A 21,860-nucleotide genomic window follows, 5' to 3' on the forward strand; every position below is an offset into this window, starting at 1 on the left:
TGCTGCTGACATGGGCATTTTTCAGTGTTTTTCTTCTGAAGACAGTGAGGCTTTGTACACAGACAACTTGACATAAGGTGTTCCAAATGGTGCAAACAGCAAAATTGCTGTCTGACATTTGAAGCAGATAACTACTATAAAATAAGTTCTAAAGCTGCTAAGTAGGCTTGACTTTTGTTGGAATTCCTCACAGGTTGTCCGCTTGGAAAAGATTGTGGCCGAGTTCGGTCCTACTTCCCAGATCAGTGTCCGTGTAGCAGCACTGAAAACCATCCTAGCAACAAGGCTGGCTCCCCGAATACTCCTGCCTGCGGTTACCAAGTGTTACAGTGAAGTGCTGCATACCCGCAAGGTAAGGGCTTTTTTCATCTGTCAGTACTGTGACAAAGGAGAAGAAACAAAGAAACAAGCAGGCTGAAATTTGGTTCAGCTGTGTCCCCTTCCAGCACTTTGGCCACCACCAGCCTGCTCGCTGTGGCTGTAAGAGTGAGAAACAAAGGAAGTCTCACAAGCACCGTTCAGCAATAGCTAAAACACCACTGTGTAATCAGCATTGTTTTGGTCACAGATCTAAAGCACTATGTGAGCTGCTCTGAAGAGAACTAACTCCATCCCAGCCAAATCTGCCATAGTCTTTATATTATGATCTCTGAGGGTTTTTGTACTGCTGCAGTGATTCAGGAAAGGTAGATCTGGAGGAGATCCAGCAGTTTAATGTCCTTTGCATGTTAGATGATGAATGCTTGGGAGATCATCCCATTCATAAAGGACTTCATTTATGTGCTAGGAACATGAGTGAATCAGAATTTTCTCCAGTATGGCAGAGGGTAGACAAAATGTTTTTCGGGAATCCTACTAACTTAAGCCCTCAAAAGTACAGGGGAAAAGCTTATTTATTTTACTGACAGTATTTCAGTGAGTGAATGCATGAAGTATATAAATCCAATTCCCTAGTTATGTTTTTCAGTTACTATCAATATCACAGTTGCCTTTGCATTGCTTTGCTTTTGTTTTGGCAGAGCTGCCTGGGTCCCCTTATGAACATTTTGAAGGAGCACATTGCTGGTATGGAGAAGGAGCACCTGATCTCCCATCAGCCTGAACTGACAGCATTTTTTATGAAAGTCTTGGACTTCCGAACAGAGCATGCCGAGGTAGCTTGATTGGGAGGATGAGCAGCAGCTGCACCTCTCTACATGCCAGTTGCATCACTTGTTTAAGAAAAGATTGGTAGATTCCATTGTACATGTGCTCTGAAATTCTGGGTGTCGGATACTCTGTTCCAAATTGGTTTTATGGTGGAAAACATGGTAGTTAAGTATTTAGTCTGAAATAGGCAAAATTAAAATGTGCTTTGAAAGCTCAAATTCTTGCATTTCCAACTTATAGCTATGTTTTCTGATTTTTCTAGGATGATTTAGAGGAAGTTGGTAAGATAGAGGCTTACATTATTGACTGTCTAGTCAGTATGGTTATGAAACTTTCCGAGGCTTCTTTCAGGCCCCTCTTCTTCAAGGTAAGGAGTCTAAATTCATTTGTGTCAGCATCTTTGTGTTTTCCAGTGCACAGACACAGGAAACAGCTCATCTGCCTTTCACTTTCAGCTCTTTGATTGGTCCAAAACAGAGGCTACCCTAAGAGACAGGCTGCTGACATTCCACCGAATAGCAGACTGCATTGCAGACAAGCTCAAGGGGCTCTTCACCCTCTTTGCTGGTCATTTAGTGAAGCCGTTTGCTGAGACACTGAACCAGGTCAACATTTCTAAAACTGGTAAGTTGTCAATTGCTGAGAGACTGTAATTGTCAACAGAGAGGCAATTTTAATTGCAGAAATTTTAGTCTTACAGGATTTATTTCACAGCACACATAATTCATTTCTCTCTTCTTCCTGTGGTAAATGAGAAATCTTTCTCTTATGGAAGCAAAGGACATTTTTCATCCATGGACATGGGGTTGCTGTTACAATGTTGTGACCAAATGAAAATTTTCTGTGTTGGCCCCTGTGGGTTCCTGAGTATGAAATTGTGTAGAAAGAGGGTTTCTCTTTTTACTTTTTTCTTTTTCATTCATTGACTTCTCTTATATGCTGCCTCGTATATCTAGACTTCTCTACTTTCTTGAGCAAAAATAGGTGTTGTTATTTTCTGTGGGAAATTTTGCCCATCCCAGTTGTAGTGACGTGAAGAAATTCTCTATATCCACAGGTATGGCCAAGCACTTCTGTAGCCAGTGGCTATTCTCTTTTATTTCCATCAGTAGCAGACCTGCTGAGGCAGTAGATCAAAGCCAGACAATGTATCACATCCACTTTATTGTTCAGAGTGATAAGTATATAATTGCCATGTAGTACATCCCTTAGCTACATTGACAGACTAGCAATGTTTCTGTCCTGCAGTTTTGTGGGAAGTTTTGTATTTTCATATCAGTGATGATACTTTTTTTCTTCTCCTTGGCTCGTGTGTAGATGAAGCTTTCTTTGACTCAGACAATAACACAGAAAAGAGCTGTCTACTGTTGCAGTTCACCATGGACTGTCTGCACAAGCTCTTCCTGTTTGACACCCAGAAGTTCTTGAGTAAAGAAAGAGCAGAAACCTTGATGCAGCCTCTGGTCGATCAGGTATTGACAAATCCACAGAAACAATTCATAGCTGGGTTTTTTCCCATAGTTAACAAAAAAAATCAGGTATCAGTCCTCCTCCTTACCAAAAAGGGGGGGATTAGTTCATTGTTTTTGGGCCACTGACAGTATTGATTTCTTTGCCTAAGGCTCTGAATTACTGATTTTTTTAAATCCTTTTTTAAATGTCTTCATTCTAGAAGGTTCATGCATGTTTATTGAGCTCTTGCAGACCAGTGTACTCCCACTGATGAGCTTTGACTTAATTCTGGAGTACCTAAAAGACAAAGCTAGAAGTGGTTTTGGCTGGGTTTATCTGAGCTTGGATCTGTTTTACTTCCGCAGCTAGAAAATGTGCTTGGAGGAGATGAGAAGTTCCAGGAAAGAGTGACAGCACACCTGATACCCTGCATAGCTCAGTTTTCAGTGGCAATGGCAGATGATTCTCTTTGGAAACCACTGAACTACCAGATCCTGCTGAAGACAAGGCACAGTTCTCCTAAGGTTGGGAGCCTTCAGAATTTGAACTGGTTTTCTTTGTCATGCTAGAAAATGGGAACAGTGCTCCCAAAATCAGAAGTGAATTAACCAAGTCATTGCTGAAATAGCCTAAATCAAAATACTGGTGCTGTACCATAGTATTCCCAAGTTGTAGAGATGGGTGCAACATGCTCTTGTGCTCTTGCTGTAAGCAGTTACTATTCCATGTCTTTTGTACTGTGGAGTTCAGGCTTTTTGAAGATTTGGGATCTGTTGGAATAAGAGATAAGATTGTGTACAAAGACAGGGGCACTTCAGAGGGGTAATGGGAAGACAGTTATCAGCTTTGAGATGTGTTCATAGTTTTGTCAAGACTCTCCTATTGACAGGTTACAGAAATCAAGGGAGTGTACTTGATTTTTCACAGTGCTGAGCTAAGCCCTGATAGAGTGGAAGTGGCATTGTGACAGGAAGTTAAGTCCATTATATCAAATAACTTTCAAATAACATTACCTGCTTCTTACAACCTGTTTTTTATTTGCCATTATCTTAACCCAGATGTTAGTATTTAAATTAGCTTAAAACTAGTTCCCTTCAGTAGTGAAACATTATAACCTTACAATGAATGGAAGGAAGGTAGGGGTGGGGGGAAAACAGGGAACTATACTGTAATGTTTGTTTCCTTACATAATTGTTTTGGTTTAGGTCCGATTTGCTGCCCTGCTTGCTTTGATAGAAGTTGCACAAAAACTGAAGGAGAACTACCTGGTCCTGCTACCAGAATCTATTCCATTCTTAGCTGAGCTTATGGAAGGTAATGTTCTAAACTGGCATTAGTGACTCATTTCAGATTCAGACAGGCTCATTGTTGTAACTGTTATAAATCTTATGAATTTGTATATGGTAGCTTATACTGTGCAAAATGCAAACTAAAATGGATTATGTCAAACACTCATGAAGTTCAGTTAAATTATGGTGGCTTCTTCAGTGTTGTAGCCTTTGCACATCTCCCCATGTGCAAGTTTTAGATCACTGTTAGTAGAAAGAGTTTGACTAGTTCAGTGACAAAATATTTCTGAATAATAGTTTCATGTAGGGTGTTTGAGGATGGTTCTAACCTTGGTGATGAATCCTTCTTCGGGTAGCCTTGTAATTCCTGCTCATTTTCTTTTTCTAGATGAATGTGAAGAAGTTGAACAGCAATGTCAGAAGACAATTCAACAACTGGAAGTCATTTTGGGAGAACCACTCCAAAGCTACTTCTAATTTTATGCCCTTTATTTTCAAATGTCTGAATTGTGTTAGCTTTACATATTCAGGTGTTACAGGCAAACTGTCATAACAGTTTTTATCAGAGACAAGATTTTAACTTTTTAATAAAATATTTTAAGAATCTCAATTTAGCATTTCTGGATGGACTGGGGACTTTTCTTAAGACTTTTCCTTAACTGCTCTTTTCTTAACAGTGGGAAACTGGCATGGGCTATAAACAAATCCTGAATGACAACATGTGAGACTCACTGAATTCCACTGTTCTCGAGGCACACAGTTACTGTCCCAGTGGAGGGGCTGTCATGCTCCAAGCATGGTCCTCACTGGACCAATGCACTGCAATCCTGAAAATCTTGGTTTTTTCTGTCATCTGTAAAAAGGGAAGTAAAAAGTATACCCACTGAAGATACTGAAAAAGAAGTTGCCACGATTCATGTAGAAACTAAATCTGTTCTACAGTCTTTAAAGACTGCTGCTGATTAGCTGAAGTTCAAGAATAAATTGCTTGCTATGATAATGGATTTACCCAAAAAATTACTACTTGTTTTGCACCATGTGGTGCTGGTTCTTCAAACTGGTACTAAGAAAGGCACTCAGACTCTGTAAAATAGGGTTTAAAATGCAGCAGGGTAGAACTGACACTATACAGAGGATAATGTTACATCCCATTGGGTGCTGGGAATTGGGAATGAGCCTCTGTCCAGGGTGCAGCATGACATGTAGAGGTCCCGTATGTGGAAAGATTACCACATCAAGTTCTTACAGGATTTTCTTAAAACTGTTAATTGTGTCTGCTGTCAAACAAAAAGGACATTCCCATGAGAAAGATCTGCTGAACTCCCAGCTAAAGGCAAGGACACACAAGTGGTGTTACTGCCATAAGGAGCTGCCTACCAGCTCCCCTGTTCCTCAATGAGTTTATCCTGCAGCCAAGGGGTCTGTACAGCACAGCACAGAACCACATTGTCCTGAAGGCTACCACAGCACAGCCACAGCCCAGCCCCAATGTCTGCTCAGGTTAACTGCTCTGTCCATTACTAATTCCTTGATGTGGAAATGGTTCTCCGGTCAGGGTCATTTTGCCAACTTAGAGATACTGGTAAGACAATAACAAAACAAAACAAGATAATAGACCAAAAAGGGATCATAGCTACTTAGCTACACTTGGAGAAAAGCAGAGTTCACATATGTTTTTATTGATGCTTTTTATACATTAAATTTGCTCATTTAAAGTCTTTTAGTGTACATCTTATTCTTGAAATTGCTTCTGTATTAGCAGTCTTAAGACATACAGGGGACATCCTTCAGGCATGTATTGACAACCAATAGTAACTTATTTTTAAAAAGGATATAAAAAGACTGACATTTTTACGGAAAACTCAATAGGAACAGTTTATTTGACATAGATAGTATTTTAGTACAAGACTGAAAAAGGATTCCTTCTCTAGTCCACTGCTGAGTAGTCAAGTGCCATCTCAGCTGAAACTACCTGGATTCAGACATATTTTAAAAATGAAACCCACAAACATCTACTTCAGACCCCAAGGATTCTTAACCCAGTTAGGAGCCACTTCAGATCAAACAAGCTTTGTGAAGTTCATGTAATTGAAACCAGCTAAATCCCTTTCCTGTGTTTCACTTTGGAAAACTAAAAGCTAGAAATCTGGGGCCCTTGTAAGCAGGAGGTGATATAACCACATATGCCAGAGAAGGTGCTATTGCAGCAGCAGGCTAAGAGGTAAGATCAAATTTGCCTTTTGCCAGAAGTAAGGGGTCAACTGTTGGCTTAATCCAGCCTCACTGTAAAGGTTATTGTTCTAACATAAATTAAGACATATAAAATTATAATCCGTAGTTCTGTATTAAATAAATTATAAACATCCCTTTTGAGGTGGATAACTATCTTTGGATTCTATTTCAGTCTCATTTCTACTTCACAATATTGAATGTATGGTGTTCAGGAATGCTAAATGGTAGTTAAACATACAGAGTGCACTTGTTGGACACAGTATGATGCAGCATTTTCATATTGCTAGGTTCAGTAATGCAGAAGATTTATCTGAGCAAACACTAACAGCTTGCCAGGAAACTGAAGACTAGAGAAGGACTTAAATTTGCAGTTAGCATTTCTGGTACTTGCCTAACTCAGAGAGGCAAATGCAAAGCCTAGATACGTTAAAGGCAGGCTCAGCATGAGTCAGCACCTATCTGTACTTGACAAGGAGGCACTGTCATTAGAAGAGGTTAAACTATTTCAGTACTGATCGAAAAGAACTACCAGCTCCTCACATCCAACAAGTGAACATCTCCTGTGACTTCCACTATGTTGATCTTTTCAAGTTGTTTAAAACGATGCTTGTACTCCAGAGTGTGAACACCATTAACAGCAACTTTGAACTGGTAGGCATCGCAGAAAATAATCAGCTGGAAAGCAAGAAGAGAAACAGTTAGGATTTAAGCTCAGGTAAGGTGTGAAAAGCAATCTGATGACCCAGCATAGACTTGGGCTAGACATGTCTCTGTTACAAAGAATGTTTCATGCAAAAGCAACATTTAAAAACAAAAATAGGACATCAATAAAATTCACAGAATCACAGAATAACTTAAATTGCAAGGGACCCATAAGATCACCAAGTCCAACTCAATTTAATTTAAATTTACTCTTAGCACAGGTTGAATTTTTGCAACTACTTAAAAAGAAAACTGTTACTAAATAAAGACAAATCTCTGCTCTCTATGGTCCCATTTAATTCAAAGTATTTTCAAGACATGAAAGGCAGGAATAGCAGTTTTATTTAAATCTGTATTAGTAATTGGACATTTAAGCACCAATGTTAATCCGTTTGACAGATTTTTTTCAGTTTGATGCTCTTTCAGTTAATCTTACCTCAAAATACATCCCTGGACTGAAAGGAAAGTTAGCAACTTCCTTTTCTTCTTCTCCCCAGCTGTCATGAAGGTAGGAATTTCTGACAAAAACTTTATTTTTCATTCGGGGATTCAGATGTAAAGCAATGTCCTTTGAGTCACTTGGTCTCAGATCGACTGCAAAGCTATAAGATATTATTTTTTAAGTTTACTGCACCAAGGGTTTACAGACATGACAACAGCAGTCAATACCATTTACCAAATCCTTAGCCAATATTTAGGCTGTTTCGGAGCCAGAGCTGTGATTCACCTGAAGAACCAAGCAGGCAGCCAGCCAGCCAGCATGCACTCGTCTCCTTTGCACAGAAACCTTTGCTGCAAGCAGCAAATGTAGGACATGACCCTGCTAGATCCACTTCATCATTCCCAGCTTTCTGCACATGTCTCAGCAAGAAGCTCTTGAGCCAAGAGTGGCTCCCCTACCGCACTAGGAAGCAGCATTCTCACAGGAACATACAGAGCTGCCTGCTTCCCCACCTCTTTCACTCAGGCAATGGAGAGTGGGAGCCTTTGTTTTACCTAAGGATATCATATCCTTTCTGCCAACAAAATGGCAGGACTCTAAGGCAAAGTTTAAGAATTCTCTCCATACATTTAAGACTGCTGGGAATGCCATGCATACAAAACATTATTTTGTAGGCAGCAAAGCTCTGCCCAGGCTGAGTGAATACTCTGCCACCTCAGACATGCCCACCAAACAGGGTTCCTAAAGGGGAGCTCTGGAGAAGGGTTATCAGAGGGAATATTCATTCAAATTCAAATGAATGCTTCAACCTGTGGCAAAGACCTTACCGCATTTGAAGAAAAAAAAAATATTTCCTTCCCACCCAAATTAGCTCCAGCTGTCAGACTGTTGCCCTCTTTTGAGAATTATTCAGTCAAGATAGGAAATATTGCAACTGTGAAGTTCTCTTTTTCCCCAAGAAAAAGAAACATCTAAAGCTGTGTGAACTGAGTGAAAGACATGAAATAAATATAAATATATAGGTTTAAAAGCATAAACATAAAAAGCAGACAACCTGCATGCTTTAACAGCCAAAAGCCTCTCCATGCATACATGCATCTGAGCACATTCAGCACTTGAGAAGTGCTAATAAACTTTTCAAGCTAAAAGAAGGGTAAGAAATGCTACTCTCTAAGTATTAATTATCCTATTCAATCTGAAGCCCATCCAAACTTTGTGGATAAGGATTCCAGACCTTGGATTCCAGTATGAACTCTGAATGCTGTTCAACTGCAGGGAAGAAAGGTGCTCTCAGGAAGTAGGAGTGCAATAAACACACAAAATGTGAAAACATGCCTCTCACCATTTTCATTTTTCATTAATTGCTTCATTTTTAGGCATGTTTTTGCAGGGCCAAAACTACTCTTCAAGTAAAGGGCATGCTGAAGCACAGACATTTGCTCAGCTCCACTTTGACTGCGCTATGCTCCCCTACTTCCTGAGCTTTATTTCATGTTTGGAAAATGTGTTCTTTGTAATCCTTCATTCCTAGTTTGCTATCAAAATTATTGCTCATACTCCCCTATTAGCTTTCACAGAATCACAGAATGCCTTGGGTTGGGAGGGACCTTAAAGCTCATCTCGTTCCAACCTCCCTGGCACAAGCAGGGACACTTTCCACCAGACCTGGTTGCTCAGGGCCCCAGTGATCACTGCCATACATGGGACATCCACAATTTCTCTGGAAACCCTGTTCCAATGTCTCACTATCCTCACAGTAATGAATTTCTTCCTCATATCTAACCTAAACTACTCTCAGTTGGAAGCCATTCCCCCTTTTCTGTCACTACATGCTCTTCTAAATAGAATCTCTCCATGTTTCTTACAGGCATCCTTTGTGCCCTGGAAAGCCACAATTAGGTCTTCTTGAAGCACTTTTTTTCCCAGGCGTAACAATCCCAATTCTCTTTGCCCTTCCTCCTTGGAGAGGTGCTCCATCCTTAATCACTCAGTTAATCACTTTCATCACTCAGTTATTATCAGTTAGACACCTCCATGCTTATCCCAAGGAGGTTTGCCATAGAAGTATTGTAAAATGCAGCATTTGAGCACACCAGCAACTCACATCACTTATGTTTCACCTGTTTCTGCCAGATCCTTACTCTTGGATCTCTATAGAATAAAAGCTGTCTCTGTACAGTACATCTGCTCACACTTCTGCACAATGGAAAGCCCTGAACAAACACACAAATTTGTGAATGACACAGACTTAGCAGGTAAGACACTCAGGTTTTACCTTCACTTTTCACAACGGAGCTGCTCTTTTAAGTCCTCTCTAAAGCGGTAATCTTGCTGGTTCCTGAGGAAACTGCACTGTAGTTTCAGGTGATTCCAGATGCTAAGTTGCAAGTGAGTAAGGATATACAGAGGCAATGGAAAGGCCTACTCATTCTCAGGAGCACCTCAGTTAAATAACAGAAAAAAACCCCATCAGTAACACATACCTCTTTGGGTTTTTATTCACTTCTCCTTTAATGGCAATTGTGCATCCTGGACGAAGTGCAGTATCAAGTTTCCCAACGTAAGGAACACCCTGGAAGTACACCCCCAGTAAAAATCTTGACTGTGACTTACTTTTTTTGCTTTTTTTTTTTTATACAAGCTGAGTTTTATCATGGCATGATAAAATTTTGGCCTACAATTGCAAATCTGCACTTACAGCTAAAGTTATTCCTACAGCATATTGTGATATCCTAATAGTACAGTGGAAAACTTACACTGAGATAAATACATCAATGTACTGGGTTTTAATTTAGACTACTACCTTGGGTTCAAAACAAACATTATTTACAACTACTTTTGCCACCTCTAATGGTTGAAGGAGAGGAAGAAGGGGAGAGAAGAAAAAAATAAGAAAAAAGTAAGCATGAAACTCCCTGTGACAGTTTACATTGATATTACATAGTTATTCAGACACATACCTGACTTCTCATCTCTGAAAGTATCAGTTTTGCTTTAAAGAGTAAGACTTATGTTAAGGTGTGTTGTTGTCCCATGGTCACATAAGTACTAGAAGTAGTCACTAAGTGTTCTGTCCTCCTGGCAGCAGTTCATAATGATAGACAGTGCAAGTGTTTTATTAGTCTTTACTTTTTCATTGTCTTAGCAGTTATTTTTATCAGGGAAAAGAAGGGAAAGGAGAAGCACTTCACTTTTATGTTTTTGCTGAAGTCCACCACTTGCAAATTACAATATTGTGTGTTACTTGGTTTAGAAAAAAAGACTGGAGAAGGCAGGCGGTCAAGTGACAAAGCATCTAAAATTATGGCACTCACTGCAACTTCACTTTCTCCACAAATTCTATGTGTATATATTCCTGGCTTCAACCCCTTTTCAATTTGAGTGAGGTCCTTGCTCCAATGTGGATACAGTCCACCTGCACAGGTTTGTGCAAAAAGATGAGTACTCACTCCATCTATACTCCATGTTAGCTGGGTACAAGTTCCACCCCTAAGGTGCAATGCTTGCATTCAGCTACCTAAAGTGCACACAGAGATCTGTCAGCAAGAGGAAGATGTGGCAGACAGGATCCACACATATTAACATAATATGACTGCAGAATACTTTTGCTTTGCAGGTATTCCCTAAGGCAGAAAAAACAAAGTATGCCTACTTGAAAAAAAAAATTACTCGGTCCTTTAAAACTTCAGATAATTCACTTTTAAGTTGTGGATGGGACATCCAAACCACTTTATGGTTGTGGATGCTCTATTTATCTTTTGGGTTTTCTAAATGATTTAACAACAGTCTCATTTATACTAGCAGCAGAGGATTACCCTCTACAAAACCTCAGTGATGATCTTTCTTCAGATGACTATCAGTTCCTTTCTTCTTGTGTTTTTCATAAATAACTGAAGTATTTTTGATTGTTTTTTATTCTACATCTGCCACAAATCTACAGGAAACACTTACCAATTGTGAACCATTTGGCATTTCCCCCTACAAGAGAAGAAAAGAACATTATCTAGCTTATCAGACAACAGGGAGATTCATTCAACCTTTTACAAACATACGTACATTTTCTGTGCTTATCTTTGTTACTCCTAGAGATGATGGCTGAGAGCCTTGTAAAGACTGCAGAGAGAGAGATATTTAGGTGTCATTGCTAACGTCACATAACTTTAGCATTAAGTTGGTTTAGAACAATGTAAGGATCATCATGCTTTGAATGGTGAACTGTTAAAATGGAAATCTAGGGCTATTTAATGAAAAAGATAGCCAAACCCCTACAAACTACAGAAAATTTCTGAAGATTTCTGAAGATCACCTCATTACAACTTGAACCTTTATTTAACAGTCAGAGCACTGTCAAACCCTCAAAATTTCAGGGTACCCATAGACTTTTCCTCATAGTGTGGCAAGTCCATACAGCAGGGTTCTTGGGATTCTAAGCAGCCCTCTACATCACTGTCCCTTCTCACAGGAAGGACAGATGAGCAACATGGCCATGGCAGAGACAGTTCCAGCTTAGTCCTAGCAGATTATGTCTTCAGGTTGTTTATTTCAATACAAACCTACAATTTCCTCCTCAAAAAAGTGTATTAGAAGCAAAGACTAAAAGGAAAGAATCGCCTTTCTCCATTCCTTTCTTCCACAGAGCATACAGCATCAGCAGGCACAGATTAAACTAAGGGTTATGTTTTGTGCTTGGGTCAGAAACCAACCTACAGCACCTGCTTGCCCTCAAGCTCTTCTTGGAGTCAAGTCCTCCAAGATTAGGATGCAGACAGCTTTTGCAGGAATATTATTCTGGCAACATGCCCAAGGCCATGTGATGGGACCCATGAAGATCTGTTTACTGTCTTTGCAAATGATCTTTAAACATAGCAGACCTATGTTTAAAGCTTAGACTTTATTATGCTCAGCTTCGCCTCCTACCAAAACAATTATTAGTCTGCTGACCTGAGTCAGACCTTGTATTTGGCAGCAAGAGTCAAAAGCTTCACCCACAATGTAGTGAAGATTGTGCTGAAGAGACCCAAAATATCTCACAGGAGCAGGTAGGCTACCTTAGTGAGTGTCAGAAAAGGAAAAAGACATTCACCTTCTCTATCTCCCTGGAATTTACACCTTCAGTTTCTATTCTAAAAATCTAATTCTTTCAGAACAAAAGGATCTCTCCTTCTCCACAGGGGAAAACTCCCTGTTAGTTTACTATCAGCAGCAGAGCTGGCAGCTGAGAGGAGGCACAGCACAGCCTTCACTTCGAATTCACTGCAGTTCGGTCCACTACAAAGTCTGAGAAAGAATACCTCTTCTCATCCCCATAAATGTACACTTCTGACTTCAGTCAACAAATCAGTCAGTCAAGCAGAAAAAACAGGGCTATATGCACAAGGAGTTCCAGCTGTGGCTGACCTTGGCATTTCAAAGCCAAGCAACAAGTTACAGCCATGGCTACACTTGTCCCTTAGAAGCACTGAATACTCAAGAGCTCATTCTGAAGCCCCTGCAATATCTGGAAAGTCTAATCCACTCATAGACTAAGTATCCAATCAACTCTTATACCATTTGTCCTGTTAACTTTGTAAGCTGTAAACTTTTGTCACATTCTTGCCCCCAACTGCAAGACTAAAACAGGAAGACAAATCCTCATGAGAGTCACATGCTGAAATGTGGTGAAGCCAAAATCTGCTTACTAACAATGGACTGTGTAGCTGCTTCTCTTTCCTCTTCACCATAAATCCCACTATGCAGCTTAGCAGGACAGAGGAAATGAATCAAACACGTCAGCTGTCTTACCTTAGAAACAAACTCAATGGTTTTGATCTGCACTTTGCCATATATTCCAAGAGTATCTATTTTTTCAAGGCTTATTCTGTGGTTGTAGAGCAGCAAGTGCTTTTTGTTTACAGTCACCTAAAGAGACAGGAAACAAAACAGAAAAACTGTATTAAACATACATTACACCAGCCATGTATCAAACTGTGTGCACACACCTCTGGTTTACACTGGTTTGGTACAGAAACAATTTGGTACAAAACACTCCTAGGAATGTCCTAGAAATATCAGATCAACTAAGTTCACCTCATCCATGATTCAGTCTCTCTTTCCATCACTATGAGGGAGATTCATTTACTTACACTAAAATTTGCACTTCACACCTGCTTCTAACCCCTGATCGTTTATCAATGTGGTATTATCAATATAGTAGAATCTATTATTGCAGTCTAACAGAGCAAGACAAATACACCTCACATGTCCCCTCCAAGAGGACTGTCCTATACTAGCCACAGAACAGGTTGATCCCAAGATTAGCCCTTTGCACATACAGAGGGAAGGGTGGAGTAGCCATTAGCTATGACAGGAAGTTCCATGCCTACTCATTCAATCTGGAGGGAAGCAATACAAAATTAAAGGTCTGACTTAATTAGCACCTCTTTAAAGAAAAGCTCTAAACTTTTCTGTAGTTAGACTATACCTAGGTAACAGAGACACCTAGACCTCCAATATTTATTTCAATCATACAAAATATCTCTACTTTATTGGCCTGAAAATGGCTGCAGATGAAGAATCAACCCAGACTCACCTGGAATTTATCCTTTAAAATCATGATGACAATCTCAAATGATTTTCCTTTTCCAAAGGGCATCTCATAAGTGATCTCCTCCCAGCCCCACTTCTCCCTCTCCAGTGTGTTGCAAACAATGCAGCCAGACCTTTTGAAGCGAGGGTTGAAATGGAATGCCACATCAGCTCGAGGCTTTATGCTGCTGCCACACTGTAAATCCACCTGGAACCTAATCACAAAAATAAGACAAACCACATTCAGCTTAGTCTCTCAAGAACTCACCGAAAGGAGTGAGTACATTTGTGTTTTACTGTGGAGCCTCAGAACAGGCAGACACAATGAATGTCATTGGATAAGAAAAAATCCCCAAAGAAACATTTGTCTTCCTCTCTTCCTACATAGATGTGAAAGGTTCTTCCATGATCTACTTGCAGTGAATATAAATGTTTAAATTTATTTAATGGTCATCATTCATATCATGTAAACTCCTCACTTACTGTGTTCACCACCTTCCCTCCCATCACCTTCAGCAGAACATATCAAATGAACCATGGATAAGGTCAGGGAACAAAACCCCCTTACTGGGCACAAGCACTAGTCCATATCTCCTTATCCCAGTTTAACTTAATTCCTACATACAACACATTCAGTTACCAATTTTGTTAGTGTCAGATTACCCTTTAAGCCAGCATTCAATTTGATGTTATCAAAAGGATTTAGATCAAGCCTTTGTGTGCCCTCCTAAGAAGGACCCTGGAAACATTTCACCCTTTACATTCTTGCTCACATGGTGACACTGCAAAACATGACAACATAGCCTCTACCTGTCTGCATCATCAGGAACAGTCCCATGTATCACAATCAGCTCTCCAGGAACAAGGCCACCATGTATTGTCCCAACATATGGAATGATCTAGAAGAGGGAAGAACAAAAAAAGAAGAAAAAATATTCCAATACCATTTTGTGATGGAGGCAAGAAACCCCAAAATAATTTAAAAATTAGTATTCTAATTCTTAATTATATGATGCTTTACAACATTAGAAGAAACACAACTAGCTTTTAATATAAAAGAATCCACAACAGGAAAGGAAAACCTGGCATACTTTCTCCTATGAAAACCAAGATTTTCAGATAAAACTAAAATTTCCATCCTCCATTCTTAGATCTCAAATGAAGAGTCATAAGATTTTATTGCCTCATTATTCATAGAGCATAAAGAGGATTCACTTTAAATTAGGTCATTCCCAAGAGCTGACTATTATCAGCCCCTTGCTGATACCAGAAGGCAACTTCCACAACTCCTCTGACCCCAGACTACAGGAGCTGCCTTTTTCCTTGTTCTTGCTCCATTAAGGAAAACAATGATAGGAAGAGACTATGTCACGGAGTGTCTTCTTAGTAAAACCTACACAAACTCAACAAAATACCTCATCCTAACGAGCTAAGAACTGCAAAGTGCACTAAAACAGCCCTGTCCCAGAGTCTCAGATTTTATGGTGCCTACAGTGTGCAGTCTGGCTCAAAGCCTCACTATCTTCTCCTCCTTATCAACAGCTGGAGAAGGTAACATATGGATGTTACACTGCACTGAATGGCAGCATGGTGAGAGTTGTTAAGCCATAGGGAGGGATGTGTCATTTAGGATAAAAGCCCCAAACACCCTGGCAGACCTCACCGGCAAAGACTCAGACGTGCTCACAGAAGCCCTACCCTGATCATCCAGCATTTCAGGAAGGGATGGGAAGCACCTTCACATTAAACTGTGGAAGTTCCCATGTGCCTGGCCCAAAAGCAAAGCAGTAAGTCTACATCTCATCACATGTGTGATGTGCTTCAGACTGAAAAAGGAAGTAAATGGTAGAAAATGCTGCATTTGCTCTGGTTAGCCAAAAGGAAATTTTGCCAAGGTTGGTTTTGGTAGTTTATAAGATTTTAGGATACTCCTGAAATGAAACATCAATTGCAAACAAGAGTTCCAGTAATTTAACAACAAAAATAACAAACACATTAGAATTACTGCTCCTGATTTACTACTCTTTATTGGACCATAAAACAAGTGGAGATTTTTATTTTTAAAATATATAGATCATTGCATGAAACAGGCAGATACGATAAGGATATGTGTTTCCTGAATCTGTGAGGAAAAAGGAACGACAACAGAAATTGTCTAAATCCAGAGTGTTGATCATTTCTGCAAGTAGATACGCATCCTTTTCTGCCCATTCTCCACTTTCTTTCTCAGCTACCCACCCACCGCATAAAACCTAATTCAGAGTTACCTTCTGCATCAGGAAAAAAATAGGACTTGCTTCTCAAGCAAACTGGCAGGTTGTTTTAAGTCTCATCATGTCTATTGGCTTTAGCAGGTGCAGTAGAGGAGGACCAAAATGTGAAATTAAGTGTTATAAGTGAAAGAAAAGTGAAATCCCTTTGTTTACTAGTAGTGGATTGGTTCCTTAAAATACAAGCTGCACACCAGAAGATAATTTTTATTCAAACAATATTAATCAAAAATTAAAAGTGTATCTTGATTGTTCTCATTTTTACACTCTGGTGCTGAGGGGCAGTAGCTCTACTGCAATAAAGTAGTAAGTTACTAGTTCAGTCTCCAAAGACAAACCAAAGAAGCACACGCAGGTCACGGATACTGGGACTTGACCACTTTAGTAAAGCAAAGTTCTATACTCCTGAAAAGGAACTGTGGCAAAAGCCCTTCTTCATAGTCAAAAGGATTTATTTAAAAGAAAAGGTGGCCCATCAACTCTTCAGAAGCTCAGATGTGGAACCAGCAAGACCATAATAGAACATTTTCTGGGTGCAATACTACAGACTTAATGGGACTTTGTCATCACAGACTGTGCTTGTAATTTCCTCATGTCTCAAAATGCTCTTCCACTACTTTTTCCTCATTTATTAAAAATCGTGCTTGTCACATGATATGATCTACCATCATCCTGCCCTTCTTCCAGATCTCCAAAACTTTGCTCTAAACCCAACTGGTCAACGTCAACTGAGTTTGAGAGGTCTCCAAGATGATGTTCTTCCTAAAAGAAAATGCCAATTTCCATAAAACAAGAGGAGAACTATGGTCTTACAGAGGAAAGGACTGTGATAAAAGCTTTTATCCAGCATGCTGCATATCAGACAGCTGCCCCAGCAGATGGGAGATGACATCATTTCTTGTCAGATGACTGGAGTAAAGGGCATAAAGGAGCAAAGGAGATTTTCTGCATGCTTGAGAAAAGAACAGTAATGAAGAAATACATCTCAGACTCAAACCTATAATAAAGTTATGAAGTTTTGCTGCTAATGGAACAATGTACTGAAACAATGACATTTTCATAGCCTGCCCTGCTACAGAAGGGCTGAGTTTGGAAGACACATCTGGTCTCTCCAACAAAATGCCTTGCTCAAAGCAAGGTCAGACAGAGCAGGTTGCTCACTGCCTTGTATGGAGGTGGCCATAAAGTCATTGGCACAGTCTTTCCCAACTATGCCACCATACTGCAATCCCAAATACACATTCTTTTTCCCACAATAGACTCTTGACCCCTAAACTCTAGATGAATTCTCCAGCTAGGTCTTTGCACCCATCATACTGGTCACTACCCTTGCAGCCACTCAATTTTGCTAGACTCTTAGTCTCTCTCTGACACTATTCATTTGTCCTAAACATCTCCTAATCCTTCTCTTCACACCTCCTCTCCCACCAAGATCTCCATCTACCAACTTTCATCCTCCCTCTCCTTTTGCACTTCAGTCCTTCCACCTTCTTCCACACAGCTTTCCTTCCTCTTCCAGATGGGTTGTTGTGAAGGAGGTTGAAACTATTCCCCCTCATCCCTAACTCTATTCACTTTGCAAGCAGTGACCATACACTGGGAATAAACAATCAGATTCGCTGAGGGCCCAAGAGTGTGACAGTGCAAAGCTGCAACAGATAAGGCAGTGTGCAGGTCTGTGCTACTGCACATTCCCCATAAATACTTTACAGATTATAGTATTTTTAAAGGCATCTAGCACAGAATGGTAAAAACACTATTTCCTGCAGATTCAAATGAATGACCTGTTTTAAGACACAACAGAAAACACAGCTTCAGGTCACCCCTTCAAGGTAAGCCAAAGTCAGGCTGCTGTCACAGACCATGAGAACTAGACCATGAGCTAGAACTTTTCAGAGAAAGTTTTCAGACTCTGAGCTAGGCAAACAAAATTCTGTCAAATCCAGTCTTTGCAATTGCTGGATCATGTCAGCTCAAGTCTTCCGTAGAAAGTAGGATTTATTATGAATTAAAATATGAACTATGAAAAAAGATTCCAAGTTCAGTTGTTCAGACTGAAGCTACAGGCACCACAAAAAAAAACATTTCATGAGAGCTGCCAAGCACCACCCGTGTTTACAGAGAATTAGGAGTGAAAACACATCTTATCATACTTTCACTTTCCAGCATATTCTGCAAAAATGCCAGACATCTGCGTAAGCTGTACATGAAACAGGATTATCCTCCAAGGCTGACAGAACATCTGTCCTCTTTTGTTTACAGCACAATTTCTAAACACCATCAGCTCTTCGTGTCACCCGTGACATCCTCCCTCAAAAACCAGAGTGATGCAGAGCTCTCAGTAGCACCCCTCATTGTGCAAAACAGTACTGCTGATATAAAACAGCAAAGCCTCATCTCCCAAGAGAGACATTGTTGAAATGACAGAGGAGTTACCGGGTTACTGATTGTCTTCTGTGATGTATCCAAGGGCAGTTCGCGTATTTCTTTCTGTGGTGTATCCAAGGTCAGTTTACGCATTTCCTCCTGTGGTGCACCTAAGGATGTCATCTTCCCTCTTCCAGCTGAAGTTTGTCAGTTCTGTGTGGCCACTGCTGGAGCGTATGTAAAGAACTCACTGATCAGGCAACACCAAAGGAGTGATCCCTTCGAAAGAAAAGCCCAAAAACTTTAATTAAAGAGAAACAAGGTGACACAACATGAAGTGAAACCCTCCAAGATACAACTATAGAGAGAACAAGAAATGATGCAAACATCTTTCCAGTAAATCTGCTGGAGTTTTGAAACATGAAATTTAAAGTCTTGCTTAAAGCACTGGTAAAGCACTTGCTTAAAGCCCCACTGGTAAACAATGTCAGCAGCAGTGTGCTATCCTCAGATTTGCCACGGCAGACAAGCCTTAGCGGCTGCCTTTTCCACCTTTATCTTACATAAAGTTAACAAATATGAGGCAAAAACAAAGAAGAGAAACGGAGGGTCTTTTATATTTCTTCCTCCAACACATACAATCCCAGAACTCCACAGGTAATAACAGGAGTTTGTAAAACCATAATTAAATGCAGAACATTAATAAGAAATAATACTTGTGAGTATAGTCAGTTACACTGCAACTTCTTTAGCTAATCCTTTAATAAAGTGTCCAAAATTCAGGGCCCAATTGAAACTACTAAGTATTATTTCTGGCATATTCTGCAGAAACAAGGTAGCATGTAAGCTGTGCCATGATGACAAGCAGACAGGGAAGAAGTCAAAGGTGAGGGCTCTAGCCACATCATTGTGTGACAACAGCAAGCAATGTTATGAAGAAGGAAAAAATAAACCCAGAAAAAACTCCAAAACAACACAAAACCAAAACTCCAAGGTCTGTGGCTTGTTCCACATGGGTTAGTCTTCTGCAATGATTAAACAACAGAGTGGTCCATTTGGCAACACCTGACTTATCTTAGGGGAGATTTGGACCAGATGGGTATTAACTCACCCCCTTTAAGACCAGCATCTAGAATACAATTCAGAGAACATAAGGTACCAACACTGCACAACTATTTTGTGCAGTGACCTTCTCAAGGGATACTGCCATAAGTTCACTTTTGCCTGTGCAGGAATATTTTATGGATTTCATATTCAAAAGGACAAAATAAAGACCAAATCAAACAATAATTTTGCCTTTAGGGTTGTACAGTCCAACAGCAGACCCCACGAAACTGAAACCTACAACCCAGCAGCCTGCCTGCTACCTGAACTTCCTGTGCGTGCAACAGCGATCTAGATCCTGCCAGGAGAGGATCCTGGCACAGTTTGTCGGCAGGGCAGGTGGCACTATGACAGAGTGATGAGTTAGGGCTTTTCTTGTTTGCCTATTACTATTTTATTGACAAGGTCGCAATAACGAAGGAAAGCTGCAATTCAGACTCTGTCAAAAGAAGGACATGCAACTGCAAAGCTCTCCTGTATCCTTCTGCCAGAGGAGCCACTACCAGGGTACGTGTTACACCAAATCTGCAACGCGGCAAGGTTCCCCGGCTGCCCTGTTATCGCACACATTCCAAGGGGCTGGAAATATCTCCCACAAACAAACAGGAAACCATAGAGACCAAAAATAATAATAAGCAGCTATTAGGCTTCCCACTGTGACACAGAGAAAACGTGTCCTTCACGAGTTACCTTCATGACGGTAACTCCGGCCAGTCCTTACAATTAAAGCGAGATTTTGTACCAGTGCGAACAAGGCTTCTGCAAAGAGAATTGCCGAGATGCTTTCTGGTTATCTGCAAGCAATTAAAGTACAAAACACCGGCGGCGTCCCCTCGTCTCCCGCTATAAACCCAAGACTCCCGAACACTGGAAGGACACGGGACCAAGCAACCTCGGCCACTTCAGCTTTACCGGGAAGCGAGGCAATCCCGGCTCCCCATAGCCCCGCCGGGAGCAGTCCCTCTCCCCGACGCGCACATGGGCGGGCAGGGGGCGTGCCCCTGCATTCTCCGCTCCGTCTCTTACCTGCGGGACGCACCGCGGCGATCAGCAGCGCCCGCAGCCCCGCGGGACGCTCCCGCCCGGCGCAGCCGCCATCGCCGCCGCTCCCGGCCCCGCGCCCGCCCCGGCCCTCACCGCGCTGACGTCACCGCGGCGCGTGCCCGGCGCGGCCTGCGGGCCCCGGCACCTCCCCCTGCGGGCGGCGGGGCTGGGCTGAGGCGGCCGCCACGGCGGCCGGGCTTGCGCCTTGTGAAGTGTATTGTGCTCCCTTCCCTGCGAATCGTTAGCTTTCCGTGTGTGTTGTGCTTCCTCTGAACGCCCCGTGTTACAGCGCAGCCCCGTCTCCTCACGAGGCACATCTCACACCGAGTCACAGAATTGTTAGGTCCTTTCCAGCCCTCTGGTGACCCAGTCCAACCCCCCTGTGACGGCAGGGTCACTTCCAGCAGGTGACACAAAAACGCGTCCAGATGGGTTTTGAAGGTCTCCAGACAGGGAGACTCCACGAGCTCCCTGGGCAGCCTGTTCTCAGTGCTCTGCCACTCTCTATGTAAAGAAGTTCTCCTTTATATTCCTGGGTTTTAGTTGATGGCCATTGCTCCTCACCCTGTCACAGGGCACCACTGAAAAGCGTTTGGCACTATCCTCTTGAACTCACCTTTGAGATACTTCTGTCCCATTAATGAGATCCCCTCTCAGCCTTCTCCAGATGAAGCAGGCCCAGCTCTCACAGTCTCTCCTCCTAAGAGATACTCCAGCCCCCAAATCGTCTTTGTGGCTTCCACTGCACCCTCTCCAGGAGCTCCTTGTCTTTCTTGTACTGAGGAGCCCAGAACTGGACACAGCACTCCAGATGGGCCTCTGTAGGATGGAGTAGAGGGGCAGGATCATGTCCCTCATCCTGCTGGCCACACTCTTCCCAAGGCACCCCAGGATACCACTGGCCCTCTTGGCTGCAAGGGCACTGCTGGCTCGTGGTCAGCTTTCACCCACCAGCACCCCCAGGTCCTTCTCTGCCAAGCTGCTCTCTAGTAGATCAGCCCTCAGCCTGTGCTGGTACTTGGGATTATTCTTCCAGGTGCAGGACCCTGCACTGGCCCTTGTTGAACCTCATTAGGTTTCTCTGTGCTCAACTCTCCAGGCTCTCCAGTGGCCCACAATGACTGTGGTCACTTCTGTGACCAGACCCAAACACAGTTTCAAAGCTCACATGGGGTCATTCACTGCCACAGAACCTTTGTGTTTCTGAAAACCTGGAAATCTTATACCCAACCCAATCTTTAAAAC

The 21,860-nt window shown here is 41.6% G+C and overlaps 2 protein-coding genes across 6 annotated transcripts in view; one reads left to right on the plus strand and one right to left on the minus strand.

The window, feature by feature from the left end:
• HEATR1 (HEAT repeat containing 1) overlaps positions 1-4,511 on the plus strand; it is a 35,503-nt gene extending 30,992 nt beyond the window's left edge. For all 3 annotated transcript variants that reach the window (XM_038131250.1, XM_038131248.1, XM_038131249.1), the window contains 8 exons: positions 194-352; positions 1,020-1,154; positions 1,412-1,516; positions 1,605-1,773; positions 2,467-2,621; positions 2,967-3,125; positions 3,807-3,915; positions 4,279-4,511. In XM_038131250.1, the coding sequence (XP_037987178.1) occupies positions 194-352; positions 1,020-1,154; positions 1,412-1,516; positions 1,605-1,773; positions 2,467-2,621; positions 2,967-3,125; positions 3,807-3,915; positions 4,279-4,367 (1,080 nt within the window). In that variant the 3' untranslated portion in view covers positions 4,368-4,511. The remainder of the gene's footprint in view (positions 1-193; positions 353-1,019; positions 1,155-1,411; positions 1,517-1,604; positions 1,774-2,466; positions 2,622-2,966; positions 3,126-3,806; positions 3,916-4,278) is intronic.
• Positions 4,512-5,542: 1,031 nt separating this feature from the next.
• LGALS8 (galectin 8) lies at positions 5,543-20,750 on the minus strand. Of its 3 annotated transcripts, XM_038131256.1 has the most exons (11): positions 20,598-20,676; positions 20,262-20,330; positions 18,537-18,746; positions 14,641-14,729; positions 13,835-14,045; positions 13,048-13,164; positions 11,323-11,379; positions 11,218-11,244; positions 9,750-9,838; positions 7,261-7,426; positions 5,543-6,797 (listed from the first exon to the last, which is right to left on the minus strand). In XM_038131256.1, exons 3-11 carry the CDS (start codon positions 18,648-18,650, stop codon positions 6,648-6,650), a joined length of 1,020 nt encoding a protein of 339 aa, XP_037987184.1. In that variant the 5' UTR covers positions 18,651-18,746; positions 20,262-20,330; positions 20,598-20,676; the 3' UTR covers positions 5,543-6,647. The 3 variants fall into 3 exon arrangements, with proteins under 3 accessions (XP_037987184.1, XP_037987183.1, XP_037987185.1); XM_038131255.1 differs by lacking the exon at positions 20,262-20,330 and having other exon boundaries at positions 20,598-20,750; XM_038131257.1 differs by lacking the exons at positions 11,323-11,379; positions 20,262-20,330 and having other exon boundaries at positions 20,598-20,750.
• Positions 20,751-21,860: the final 1,110 nt, after the last annotated feature.

Source organism: Motacilla alba, chromosome 3 (assembly GCF_015832195.1).
Source record: "Motacilla alba alba isolate MOTALB_02 chromosome 3, Motacilla_alba_V1.0_pri, whole genome shotgun sequence".
NCBI classification, from domain to species: domain Eukaryota; kingdom Metazoa; phylum Chordata; class Aves; order Passeriformes; family Motacillidae; genus Motacilla; species Motacilla alba.